Source organism: Tachysurus vachellii, chromosome 17 (assembly GCF_030014155.1).
Source record: "Tachysurus vachellii isolate PV-2020 chromosome 17, HZAU_Pvac_v1, whole genome shotgun sequence".
Lineage (NCBI taxonomy): Eukaryota > Metazoa > Chordata > Actinopteri > Siluriformes > Bagridae > Tachysurus > Tachysurus vachellii.
The window spans coordinates 16,360,031-16,373,811 of NC_083476.1; the positions used below are offsets into that span (position 1 = coordinate 16,360,031).

At 38.1% G+C, this 13,781-nt stretch overlaps 1 protein-coding gene across 1 annotated transcript; it reads right to left on the reverse strand.

Annotated features, from left to right (window-relative positions):
• Window positions 1-638: 638 nt before the first annotated feature.
• LOC132860407 (short transient receptor potential channel 2-like) lies at window positions 639-13,439 on the reverse strand. The gene is made up of 22 exons (XM_060891595.1): window positions 13,242-13,439; window positions 12,935-13,076; window positions 12,305-12,460; window positions 11,875-12,047; window positions 11,612-11,694; window positions 11,054-11,217; window positions 10,913-10,955; window positions 10,057-10,244; window positions 8,858-9,070; window positions 7,649-7,674; window positions 6,374-7,078; window positions 5,763-5,972; window positions 5,497-5,661; window positions 4,307-4,481; window positions 3,795-3,995; window positions 3,178-3,340; window positions 2,378-2,470; window positions 2,048-2,240; window positions 1,818-1,945; window positions 1,670-1,766; window positions 1,468-1,576; window positions 639-1,207 (listed from the first exon to the last, which is right to left on the reverse strand). The coding sequence occupies exons 1-22, from the start codon at window positions 13,284-13,286 to the stop codon at window positions 639-641; spliced, it is 4,041 nt and encodes a 1,346-aa protein (XP_060747578.1). The 5' UTR covers window positions 13,287-13,439.
• Between the last annotated feature and the right edge of the window lie 342 nt (window positions 13,440-13,781).

A 13,781-nucleotide genomic window follows, 5' to 3' on the forward strand; every position in this document is an offset into this window, starting at 1 on the left:
CCCTGTTCCAGGAAACATTTATTACATTTATTATAAAAATGTTAATTGAAGTGTCCCAAATGATTCATTCTGTTCTCTTATCCTACCTTGTTCACCCCTATGAATTATTTTTTGGAATATGCCACAGGTCACATTCATCAATCAATCAATCATTATGACAATTTCAATTAAGCACTTATGGTCATGGTCAAGGTGAATCCATGGCCTATAACCAGAAACAGGGTATTTCCTGGATGGGGTGCGAGAGCACCGTGTACATCCACATTTAAACACTCACTCACACACAGGGCCAATAGATCCTAGCTAATCCATCTGCTGGAATGTTTTTAAGGGTTAGAAGGAAAAAGTGGAAGGAATCGCAGCGGACATATGGAGAGCAAGCACAGAAATCCTACACACACACAGTGACCTGGGTAAGAATCTAATTCATGACCCTGGATTTCCCAGTCACATGAGAAATATACACAAAATCTGGGTTACAAATGACAGATTTACCAAAATGTATGGACATAAACTTCAACATTGCTTTTAGTTACAGAAATGTTTCTAAGATGTTAAAAGACTCATTTAGAACAAGCAGAATAGTTTCTAACTGCAAGTATAATTCAGAAAAAAACAACAGGGAGACATTTTCTCAGTTACTCAGGACTGTTATCAGAGAGTTCTCCTTCTTGAGAACCAAACCCAGTATCCTGAGATTCACTGCTGCTGATGAGTGATTCTTCTTTTCTTTCATTGGCTCTCCCCTCCTCCATCTTCGTTGTTTCATCTTCGACCAGAATCCGATCATTACTCTCATCACTGGGTGCATCTTCCTCTTCCTTACCTTCAATTTGATCATTACCATCCTGTTCCCTTATCTCTTCACCTGCTCCTTCATCCTCCTCCTCCTCTAACTTGCCTTTATCAGCAGCCTCATCCATATCTTTACTCTTCTCTATGTTCACATTACCAACGTCATCAGACTTAGGATTGTGGATGTTGGCCAGCAAAGGAGCACTCATGCCGTCTGAAGGCACGCCGCTGTTAAAATCTCTAAAGTTGTTTTTGGCACCCTGGATGTACTTCCCTATGATGGAGGAAGTGCTTCGCCCTGAAGGATCTGTTCGGTTCTGCTCGAAGTCTAACATCGTCTGGTGAATTTGCTTCATCTCACTGTGCAGATGTCCAACCACTTTACTCAGCTCTGTGACCCGGTTTCCAATATCTGCACAAGTAAAAAAGATTTAAGGAAAGACAAGTATATAAACTGATAGCGTTTTGTTCTGAATATCTTAAACACACAAGTTATCACCCACTTTCTGTGAATTAAATTCTGTTAAAAAAATCCATCTGGTGCCATAAAGAGAACCTTGTTTCCTTTCTCTAAGATAAAATTAACAGTTGCCCTTTAAGAAAAAGCTCCAGCTGGAAGTATTTTACACATTTTCATCAGTCTTATTCTATTGGAAGATCATTTTTTAATACCTTTGCGTTTTGTCTCCTCAAACTCTCTCCTGGCAGATTCAATGTAGCGCTGCACTAAAGCCCGGATCACCTGATTTCTGTATGACGCCTTATCATCTGTCTCATTATTCTACAGTAAGTAAAAAGAAAACAATACAAATTAATAAATTGTTCAGCTTAAATATCTGAACAGTAATTGTTTTCGAAAGCAAAACAACCTCACCATAGTGTCGATGGGCGGATAGTCCGGGGTCGAGTTGAAGTTGCAAAAGCAGCATAGTTTTCTAATCAAAGATAAAAACAAATAAATGCATTTGAACCTGTAAATCCATTTCCTTGATTTGTATTGAAGCTACAAACCTGTAGCTTACCGTATGAGGTAGAAGAAAGCTTTAGGTGAGGGAATGATGTTGAAGGGAACAGGCATTGTGAGGCCCTCCCTGAAGTAGCTCAGATAGAGTTTGGAGCGAGCAAATTTCCACTCCACATCCGCATCATCCTACAGAAGATGATATAAACCGAAATAAATCAGGTTTAAAACATTGTTTCATACTGCATAGAATTGCAGTCTTCAATACAGTAGCAAACAGGAATAGCTTACCTCAATCTTCTGATAAGAATTTGTGATCATAGCAACGAATGTGTTTAGTAGCACAATGACGATCAGTAGTGTGTAGATCCCATATAGGATTCTGCCCACAAACTCAGCCACAGCATAATTAGGCATATCCACATTTTCCTTATTGACAACACCAAACATTGTCCAGAACAAGAACTGGAAAGTCTCATTGAACCTGAAAAAAAAAAAAAAACACTTTTTTTTCCATGTTTATGCCCAAAATTACCAATCAACCACTTGAATTATTTACAGAATTTATAGGTTAATTCTATGTATTAAATGTTTTATTATGACTAAACAATAAGTTCAAACCTTCCAAGTTTTTCAGAGCTGACGTAAGAAACATAGATATTGTTGATGCCACACAAAAAGGCTGTACCGATGATCATCAGTATAAACAAGAACCTAGAGACAGAAAAGTACAAAAAATTTGGTTACAATTTTCTACAAATGTAGTAAATCAGGGAGACATCTTTCTTGTCATATTAAAATATGTTCTAGGTTAAGGGTAAACTTAGGGTACATTTGGACTTAAATAAATCTAGTATTTAGTAAAATTTAATAAAGTTTATTTAAGTTTAATAATGTTTTATTTCTACTGTTTATGTTTAGTTTAGTAGTGGAAATTAAATGTATGTGAACAAGTCAATTATTTGAGCATCCTCTACTGGATAGATGGAGAGGAATTATCTTTAGCTGCACTGATAATAGATGATAGTAATATTAGTGCCTCAATGCATTATGTAACTGTCAGTACAACAGCGCCTTTAGATTTACATTTAATAAAAAAACCCCAATTAAAACCCCCAGGTTACTGCTAACAACTTTGAGTTATTATATAGAATTATAAAAGTATGTATCTCTCTCTCTCTCTCTCTCTCTCTCTCTCTCTCTCTCTCTCTCTCTCTCTCTCTCTCTATATATATATATATATATATTTATAAGTATAAATATATATATATATATATATATATATATATATATATATATATAGAGAGAGAGAGAGAGAGAGAGAGAGAGAGTTTGATAGACTATACTTAAATAGTACATTCTTCTAACTGTTTTTTTCTGACACTTCTTTGCATAACTGCTACACCACAATAAATTTATACCTCATCATATCATCAATCATCTTTCCCATAGAGATCTGAAGCGTTCCTAGAGACTCGTGTGCAGGCAGGATGTAGGCCAAACGTGTGAAACTCAGCATGCTGGTGACAGCAAAGAGCACTTCGGCTATCATCTGAGGGTCCTCCTGATGCCAATCTGCACGAGCTGGGAAAAAATGGTCAATTAAAGAGTTAGTCAAAAAGAGGATCAGTGATGTTTCTCCACTGTAACTGTCATACAGAAACCATGTACTTTTTCCAGATTAGATGAAGTAATCTGTAACAGTGTGACCACTAAGTCATATAAATAAAGCCATTCATAGACAATCGAGAGATACATTAATATGGTCATTCAAATTGGATTATGTTGCTGTACCTAAATCTGGGTTTTATTCACTAAAGTAAAAAAATTAAATCTCTACTTCACACTCTTAACTGTACATTTCTCTATGATTGTTATAATTAAGTCATGGAGTCTTTTGTGAATCTTTCATTTACTTTTATACTGAATTATTTATGATTGTCTTTGGAAAAAGATTCTGGTCCACCATTTCATTAGCTGAATGGGTATTTAAATAAAGATTAAAATATATTAAGGATGTGAAATAATGTTTTCCAACCAGACTGGTTAAAGTAGATGCACTCAATCTCATTTTCTGGTAAGTGGCACAGAAAGGAGCCTTTAACCAGAATGACCACTCGCAGAGAAAATGAGGCCAGATACATGCTGAGCACCATCACATCCAGACAATTCCACAAGTCCCGGAAGTAGCTCCTCAGCCCCTCAATCCAAACCTCCTTACACTCAAACCAGAAAAACCCTAAAGAAAACAGTACACTTGTCAGTACTTTACACACATCTACAGAACAACAATATTTTAAAAGAGGTCTTCGGTAAGGCAGAGTGGTTTATACAGTATAGATTACAGATTGCTCTCAAAACTCTACTGTTGTCTATTGTTGAGCATTTCCTGTTTCCTTTATGGATTAATATGATGTTGCACAAAACATATTGCTTAAGTGTTTTTTGGCTACCAACAGAGTCTACTTTGTATGCAACACACTATATGGTCATTTACACTATAGCTAAAACCTGCAATGCTTTTTTGAGGTAATGAAGGAAAACACACACCAGCCACCCACACCATGTGGACAGTGTTGTACAACAAGGTCTGTTGCCTGGTTATAGACCCCTCACGAAACCTCTCCATGATTATAGATTCCACTAGCAGTGTGATGAGGAACCACAAATAGGAGGCAGAGTGAAGCATGAATTTGACCACAGGAACTTTCAAAATCTTTCCCACCTAAAACAAATACACACAAACAAACAAAAACAACATTTATACAACTTTATATAAAAAAAAGATGTAAGAAAATATGTTTCATTCTAGTGACCATGCTAAATGCCTGTTACAAATGCTATTAAACATCTATTACAGTTGGTCTCTAAGTGGGGTCCGTGAAACTTAACCAAGGGCTCTGTCATTAAAGGTGGGGTGTACAATGTTTGATAAATGCTTCAGAAAACTGAGTCGGGCCGACAAACAAAACAAACGTGTAGCCAATGAGCAGAAAGGGGCATGTCTTGTCAATATGCGGCGGAGAGAGTGTTCAGTGCGCATGTGTGACATTAGCAGAAATTGAAGCATTGAAACATTGACACGGCAGATAAAAACGAAAAGCGAAAAAAGGCTTACTGTACTCTAAGGCAAGAAGTAGGGCCTGTGTTAATATAAGATCAGCTTTCCAGCGCTGGAGAGAACTGAAGGAGCAGGAAGGCCTGTGATGGGACACCCAGCTTGCTTTTTTCCTTCTTGATAGGTGAGTAATGTTGGTTTTGCTTTGTTTCACAGAACTAATATTTGACGTCCTTTGCATGATTATGCTTGTGTGTCATTTTTGCTTGTTTGTTTATCTGCAATCGTAATGTTCTTCCCTTCAGCTATGATAAAGACACATTTCTTTCCATTAGTTGCCTGGGTTGCATATGTATGTGTGGGCGGAGCTATCAATACAGGGGTGGGACCCATTTGGGTTAGGGGCGTGTTTGTTTTTCAAATCACAACCCGACATTATCAAAGCTGAACTTATTACTGTATACTCATAGTTATTAATCTTATTTTTTTTAGATTTCCACTAAGGACCTATAGTTGATAAATAAAAAGCTTTATGGCATTAAGAAATTGTGAAAATATTATTTGACACATATTTAGACTTATTATACATTTATGAGCTCAATATTTTAATAGATTTATTAGTCTCCTAAAAAATAATTCAATGCTCATTTTTTTCCACAAATACTGACCAGACCACACAAACCTTTGACTTGGGGGCAATCCAGTAGATGAAGCAGAGGAAAGGCATGGTTATAAAGAGCCCCACAGCCACCAGGAGTTTCCATGCTGTCCTGCTGCCTCTCCAGCCAGATATGTTTCCAGACCAGATGGAGGAAAGGACCTGCTGGCAAATTGGGTGGGCTACAAACTGTACATAGACAAACATGTATTTTACCCAAACATGTAAAAGTATACAACATTATCACACTATCAGCATTTAGATATGAGTCATGACGAGAAGAAACTAGCCTTTTTCTGGTTGTAGTTCACAGCGAGTCGTAATCGGGCCAGGTTTGGTATGCCCTCTTCGAATAAGTGTTTATCTAGCTCTTCTTGAGTGTCTTCATTTTCAAAGCCACAATTGTTAAGAATGGTGGTAACCTCACTCTGATTCCGGCACATTCCCAGTAATTCCACTGCATAGTCCTGACACAGCTCCTCGAGTGCAAGGTACTGAGGCTGAAACAGAATTTAGACTCATTTATTCATGAGTCAATTAGCACTGTCCAAAATGGTTCACATTTGCAATATATTTAAAAGCAACACAAGTATAAATCAGCTTTATAAATGCATGATACCTATCTATCATATCTATAGGATACGTGTGATTACTTGGACAAAAATTAAAACACAGTTCCCTGTACAGAGTAAAGAATAGAAAAAACTGTTAAAAAAAATTATGTATGTTGAAATGTATGTATTATGTTGAAAATTATGTATGTTTAAGAGCTGCTGTTGAAGGAAGTGGACTTTGGTTAGGAAAGCATCGTTAGCGTCTTGTCTACAGTAATCACACCGATGCTTAAATACTTAAATGCTTAAGAATACATTTTTAACAACTTTGACTATCTCTGCCGAACCTTAAACTCCGGCTCCCTCTTAGAGAGTTTGCGAAGGTCCCTGCTAAGATAAAAAGCACTCAACATGGAATCTTCAGCAGTGATGGACAAGTATGCCCGGCTAGCAAGGCCACGGTAAGTGTTAATACGTGACAGTGAGAACTTGAGCAAGTCATATTGGCGCCCATTCCGGCACTCAAGACAAGAACAGGAAACCTTGTGAGGCCATGGGATGACATGGCCTTTCTGTGTGAGCATAGTCACAATGTCATATAGATCCTTCTGGCAGGCCAGTGTCAAGGGGGTCACCCCAGGGGCAAACTGAGAATCATCAATGGAGTGGTCAAAAATGGCCTGGTTAAAAGAGTGCACATCCATCTTGTTGCCTTTCTCTTGGTCAAGACGGTCAAGGAGGCGCTTCACAATTCGTGGCTGGTTAGTGTCAACAGCCACCAAAAGAGCCTCATGGATCTGTCGAAAATCAAACTTGACTCCATGTAGCAAAGTGACCATGGCATCCTCGTTGCCCAGGCGGATGGACAGGTTCAGTGCTTCTCTCCATTGCCTGTCTTCTGAGTCTTCTAACTGGCGGATGATACCATCACCAGTCTTCAGAAGACTACGGATCATAACCACTTTTCCCTCCTGAATGGCGCCGATGAGCTCCGGGGGAAAGCGCATCTTCTTGTTCACAATCTCGCGCCATTGATCTGCCTGGAAGTTAGAAATTGACAATACAAATGTGATATAACATTAATGTTTAATTCATTTTTAGCTTTAAATTAGCTTTTGTTCCTAAAATGTTACAATTATTCATTTTCTCTTTTAACATACATGATTGCTGTCAAATGAAAACTCACTTCAATTGATAAACATTTGTTCTTTAATGTGAATTAAGTTATTCTAAACAACAGGTCCTTTGCAATTTAGTTTTTCTCCCTTAACCTAGTTTCACTATGTAGTTTGTGCAACTACAGAGAAATCGTCTCAGATAAATATTTATGCATATGACTTATTTTTGGCAGTGAATAGACTGTAGATTCAAAAACATATCGTCTTTAAACCATTTGCAAAACATATACTCTCCAAAATCCACTTCAGGGAATTATAATAAAGTCCAGTTTAGACCATAGATATTCACTGTGTTCCTACTTAAGAGCTGATTATAATCTCAACACTTTATATATTTCTGTAAAGCTATTATGTTCAATGTTAAAAAAAAAAAACCCTAATTTTTCATTAAACATTTGGTAATTAGGTCAAATTCACAATGCAAGATCATAAATGCTATCTTACCGTGAGGTGCTCCATCATGTCACAAACTGGAAACAAAAATTTATCAAAAGCAATATTCCTATAAGGCTGTTTAATGAAAAATCAGTTATTCCACATGTTCAACATCTTTTGCACCTCTTGTGCCAGCACAATTCGAAAACCTCCGTAACTGGACTGCAATGTGTTCACTCCAACATGCAACTGACGAGTCAATAGCAGATCAACATGCTTCAGTTATTTTCCAATCCAAACACCTTGCAATCCCTAAGGGTCACAGCCAATTAAAAACTCAACACTGACAACATGTTTCATCTCATTATGGCCCTTTGCTCAGTGTAGCTCTTCTGCCATAAATATTTCCATCTAAACAGAATAACTGTGAATGCTGTGCAACAGACATTACAGGCCAAGGTTTGTTTTGTAGACATATATTTATATACATTTTTCCAGTCAGTGACACCTTAAAAAAAAAACAGTACAAAACATTTACCATTTTTGTATAAAACCATTCCAGTTTTTAACAGATATTAAGTGTAATGTATAAAATATTCAAATACAAATACATGTATACCACATTGTGGAAAAAATCATATTCTTTCCACATTCAGGTGGAAATTCTTTGTTGCAGATTTAGTCCATTATTTCAGTGCCATGCACTTTACATTGACCATGATATTAAACATTACTGTCTAACATGGGTTGGGGGCACGGTGGCTTAGTGGTTAGCACGTTCGCCTCACACCTCCAGGGTTGAGGGTTCGATTCCCGCCTCCACCTTGTGTGTGTGGAGTCTGCATGTTCTCCCCGTGCCTCTGGGGTTTCCTCAGGGTACTCCCCCGGTTTCCTCCCCCGGTCCAAAGACATGCATGGTAGGTTGACTGGCATCTCTGGAAAATTGTCCGTAGTGTGTGACTGCGTGAGTGAATGAGTGTGTGTGTGTGCCCTGCGATGGGTTGGCACTCCGTCCAGGGTGTATCCTGCCTTGATGCCCGATGACGCCTGAGATAGGCACGGGCTCCCCGTGACCCGAGATAGTTCGGATAAGCGGTAGAAGATGAGTGAGTGAGTGAGTGTCTAACATGGTGACTCTGATACTCCTTGTCCTCTAGCTAAGGTGTGAGAAACCACACATAAATGACTTCACTCCTCATTATTTTCTTAGATATAATGACAATGTCCTACATCAGATGTATTTATTTGCCTGAGACATTTACCCAGTCACGACTAGTTATTCGCCACAGTTACTGGCATGCTGTTGGATGCAGTCGAAAGGGAATCTGAAGGTGCACATAGGACATGGCACCATGAGCTCATCTGTGCTTGGATCAGAAGGTTGATGAAAGGAAAAAGATGACCCAGGCTCTCTCTGTGTGACACTCGAGAATGCACCAGAATCCAGACAGGAAGAGGCATGAAGAGGCAAGTATTCTGGACTGAAAGACACTGTATGGCATAGAAAATAAAAGAAAAAGAGAATTAATGGCAAATTTCTCTCAAATGAAACACACATACAGACATGCAGGCACACAAGGACTGTAAGAATAATTGTATGGAGAAGCAAACTTATGGTGTGGAAAGAATTTTTAATGAAATGTATGTGGACACCTTTCCCCCAAACCTATGCCACATTTATGAAGATACATGATTGTGTAAAATGTATTTATATTCTGTATCTTTATTATTTTCAGTTGGAAATGAAGAACTCAAATGGCCTCCACAGAGCCCTAACCTCACCGCCACCGGACACCTTTGGGATTAACTGGAATGCAGACTGCACCCCAGTCCTCCACCCCTGACATCAGTGTCTGACCTCACTAATGTTCTTATTACTGAATGAGCATAAATCCCCACAGTCCTGCTCCAAAATCTAGCAGAAAGCCTGGTATCAATTAAAGGAAAAATGAATGGCTCCCAAGTGGCACAATAAAAAAATCATTTGCTTTTCATCTGCCTTTGTCTGAAGATCACATTCTCTCTATTGATCTAGAAACTATGTCCAAGATTATGTCCTAGTAAAATTTCAAGGTTTTTTTTGTTTATTTAAACAACATGGTGGTATATTTTTATTTTGCTTTTTATTTGCACAATGACATTCAACTACGCACTGATTTTTTTCCTTTATTGCAGGAACATAATTCATCTAATAATTCATTTAATACACAAGTATACATTGAAATTACACAGTAATAGATATCTATATCTATAAACAGATCTCTGCTGTGGTTTCACATTTCCTAGAAATGCTAAACTGTTTCCATGGTGTATTTCAGGACATACTGCATAAGCAGCAAATATATGCATAAGCAAACATATGTTCTAGAAAGTCATCGTTACACCATGTGCATTGTCACTACTAAATGTTCTCTGTCTGTGGCAATTACTTATTACAATAAGATGACAGGCCAAGACACACACATACACACACGCACCTCCACATATTGGGCATACAGTCTCAGGAGGTTCAGGATCTGTGCTGTACTTTGGTGGTGATGTTGCTGGTATATGAGATTTAACAGGGCTGTGCCTGAACATATTATTTTTCTTCTGGGTGGCAAGAACATCTGATGTACCACATCTGGACCTCTTTGGAGTAGAGGACATGCTCGCTGGCTTTTGTCTGAAAAACAGAAAACATTTGGGTATAAGCCTTTGCCAAATGAATACATAAAAGTATAAAAAAAAAATTAGACACATGGTTCCCCCAGGGCATAATCAATGCTCTTGTGATTTTGGCCAGACTAATTAGCTGATTACTCATTCTGACCAAGCAAATATCGCAAGGTAACTACAAAAATAGGCATTGAAACTTCAATAGCAGCAGTAGAAAATGTAGTCTGTATAAGGTATACAGTTAATTTTACATTCAAGAAGTAGAAAATGAAATATCAAATACATTAGTGTGTGTGAAATACAGACAAAATATCCAGAAAATACAGTAATCATTGTTTAAAGACCAACTATTCATAAGCAAGCTCTGACAATAATTAGATTATTGTAATTTTCAGGGAGTGTTACATCAAAAACATTTATTCACGGTGACTAACAAAATGGACTGTGAGACAGTGAGAACAACAACCTGCCTTTTGTCACATTCTAGGCAGAAGCAGACCAATAAAAGTCTGTTTTCCAAAGATAAACGGTATCAAAAACCTGATGATGTAACCATAACAATGCTTTGCCAGTTAAACAACTACAGATAATGCACCCAGAGACACATATCATCTCTTGCATAACTTTGGCACGTGGTACAATTTTGTTTGGACATGTGCATAACACAGTACATACATTGTTTCTGACTTTCTCCTACATGCCCGGGTCCTGTCTGTACCTAAAATGAAAGAACGTCCATTTAAACACACTAATAAAAGAACTGCAATACAGTTTCAGGTAAAACCCCATAAACTCTATGCTAAGCATCAGTCTTACCATGCTGTGTGTTCTGGGACTTCTCCTGTCTCTCCCTACTGCTGATTAATGCATTGCAAGAGGCTTTGTGTAGAGAGCGCCTGATGTTCTGTGCAGCTGTTACCATGCGTTCAGCCCTGCTCAGTTTCCCATGATCTTTCGTGGGTTCTCCTGGAGAGATTTCTCTGAAAGATAGAAAAAGAGAATTAAAGTGAGAAATAAATTTAAGTAATTAATTAAGAAATAATAAAGTAAGTAATTTAATTAACCCAGACATCTTTGGTTTGGGTTTGCACACTTGGCTGCTTTGTTGATTGTATCCCAGATTTCACCCAGATAAATTTACACTTGCAGCAAAATGCATTTATGTAATATGCAAATCAGATCATTTAATTCAGCTACTTCCTATATTGTTCTATATTGTATTAAATGAGTGTTAATTGGATTTCTGCATGTATTTTTACTTAAAACATCCAGACTCAAATTTAATCTCAATAATCATTATGCATACCTACCTAGTTATTATAACTACCACAAAATGAGTTGCTAAATGGTATAAGACCTTTTATTTATGCTTACCCTGGCTTCTGACCAAAGAACGTGTGTTGTACAGGAGGGCTAGAGATCCACTCTCTTACTGACCATGTCTTATCTGGTGTAGTCTGTTAAAAGCCCATAATTGTAAGCATTAGTTTATTACATGTTTATGCTTATTAGTAACCTACAAGTCAGTATTAACAAAGGTTGTGTGGATTTTCAGCCTGTCAGTCAATAACCTTCCCTATAGGCAAGTCAACATGTTATTCCTACAGCAACGAGTAAAATGACTTGCAGTGTCTTACCTTATTTTGGGTAGTTAGATTTTCCTGATTGGCAGAAGGCTCTTCAGCGTGTTCATTGGCAGTGCGGACACGAAAGAAAGACAGGCCAAATTGGTTGCGTTTGTTGAAGGGCTGACTGCAGGTGATCCTCAGCCGGTCCCAGCTCTCTTCAGCAGCCTGGGGCAAGAAATCACCTGTCCAATCACATACAAAATCTGTCATGTCCCTAAAGTATAATCACCTTCACAAAAATATTATCCATTGATCCATATTCCATAGCAGCAATAGAAAATATAGTCTGTAAACGGTGGGGTGGTTTTAGACCTTTAATTTTACACTCAAGAAGTAAAAGATGAAAAAAAGCCTAATACATTAGTGTGTATTTCATTTCATATATTTTTTAAAAATCCCTTCAAAAAATGGTAAAACAGTGGCCTAATATAAATGACACCTTTTTTGAACATGCGCACACTGTGCTTTCCTGTGCCTTGTCGTGAATCAGCTGGGCTCATCAGGGTCGCAGTTGGCAGCAGTGTGACATAAGGATGATCTATAGGCCATGAAGAACGGCCCACATCCACCTGAACGAATGCAGAGCCATGATTTCCTTACAAAGACAAAGACGAAGTGTAAAAATCATGAAACACTTACAGATAAGCACATCTGATTCCTTGCTTTTTTGTGTTGATGTCTCATGCGCCAAGATAATCTTGTTTTCCTGTGTATTGTGATATAAACGTTGGTCGAGCATTTAGTAGATTGTGGATGTTTTCCCCAGAAACTATGAGCTAACTTCAACCTGTACTGGTACTCAAATATTAAAGTGAGCTACTGTGAAACTTTTAAACCAAGCCTCATGATCACATGCGCAATAGCTGTTCTTAGCATAATGCTTTGACATATACAGACATTTTAATAATCAGATAACTTAGAAAGAAAGATGGTTAGCTGTACAAACAGGTGACATTTAATAATGAGTGGAGTTGTTCTTCAGAGACGATCAGTGGAGCTGAGATAGTTTCTTACAGCCTTGCTCGCTGATATGCTGGGTGAATTGTCACTAACACACGGAGGCACTGACCAACGTCAATAAAGGCGATGGATGAAGCCCGGTCCAGCTGCAGCTCGGCTTTTAGAAGGCCGCTCCGCTCCGCTGCACTACACAGCCACGGGCTGCTTCCTTCACCGCCACAGCACAAGTTCACCACACGGTGCTTCGGGTCCTGCAAACACACATACTGCAGTTACTTTGGTTTACCACATCGGTAGACACTTTATTTTAACAGTATACAACGTATTCGCGTCGCACGGAAGCTAGTTTGGCTAGCTAGCTGTGGGATAAACAGCTAGCTAACTGCTAAACTGCTAGCTAACTGCTAAACGCTTACCTCTGACGTGAAGGAGACGACGTGTTTAATTCCAACTGGTGCCATTTGTGAAAGTAGTTCACTTAACAACCAAAAGATAAATGTTTTTTTTTCAAGTAGTCATGATACGTATGATATGATGTAAAGTTTTAAGTAAACTGATTTAACAGACGAGGAAGCTTTGAAAACAACTAGCCGCTTTTCCCGCCAGCTGTTTTAGATGACTGTCGCTAAGCAACGCAGCTCTTCTTCTTGATTTGCGACAGTAAAGGCGCCGTTTTATGGCACAATACTGCCGCCTACTGAACCAATGTGTTGGGAGAGTTGAGGCTGGAAATTGCTCTGAAGGTCGAAAAACACATCCAGTATATAATACATCCAGCATTTGTACATGATAGTTTTTAGCTTTATCTACTCTCTTTGTTAGAAAATGTCTCAATAAATTTCTCTCTAAATTAGGGGTGTCAGATATGAAGGTTTTAATCTGGGCCACCAAATTAATTTTTCATTGTTTTCATTGAATTGTTCACTGTTTTTAATAATAATAATAATAATAATAAT

Excerpts from the sequence above, each read along its gene's own strand:
- LOC132860407 (XM_060891595.1), bottom strand. The coding sequence starts at position 13,286 with ATGGCACCAGTTGGAATTAAACACGTCGTCTCCTTCACGTCAGAG. Across the intron at positions 12,461-12,934 it reads CATCGCCTTTATTGACGTTG|GAAATCATGGCTCTGCATTC; the intron begins GTCAGTGCCTCC and ends TGTCTTTGTAAG. Across the intron at positions 11,218-11,611 it reads TTCTTTGGTCAGAAGCCAGG|AGAAATCTCTCCAGGAGAAC; the intron begins GTAAGCATAAAT and ends TCTATCTTTCAG.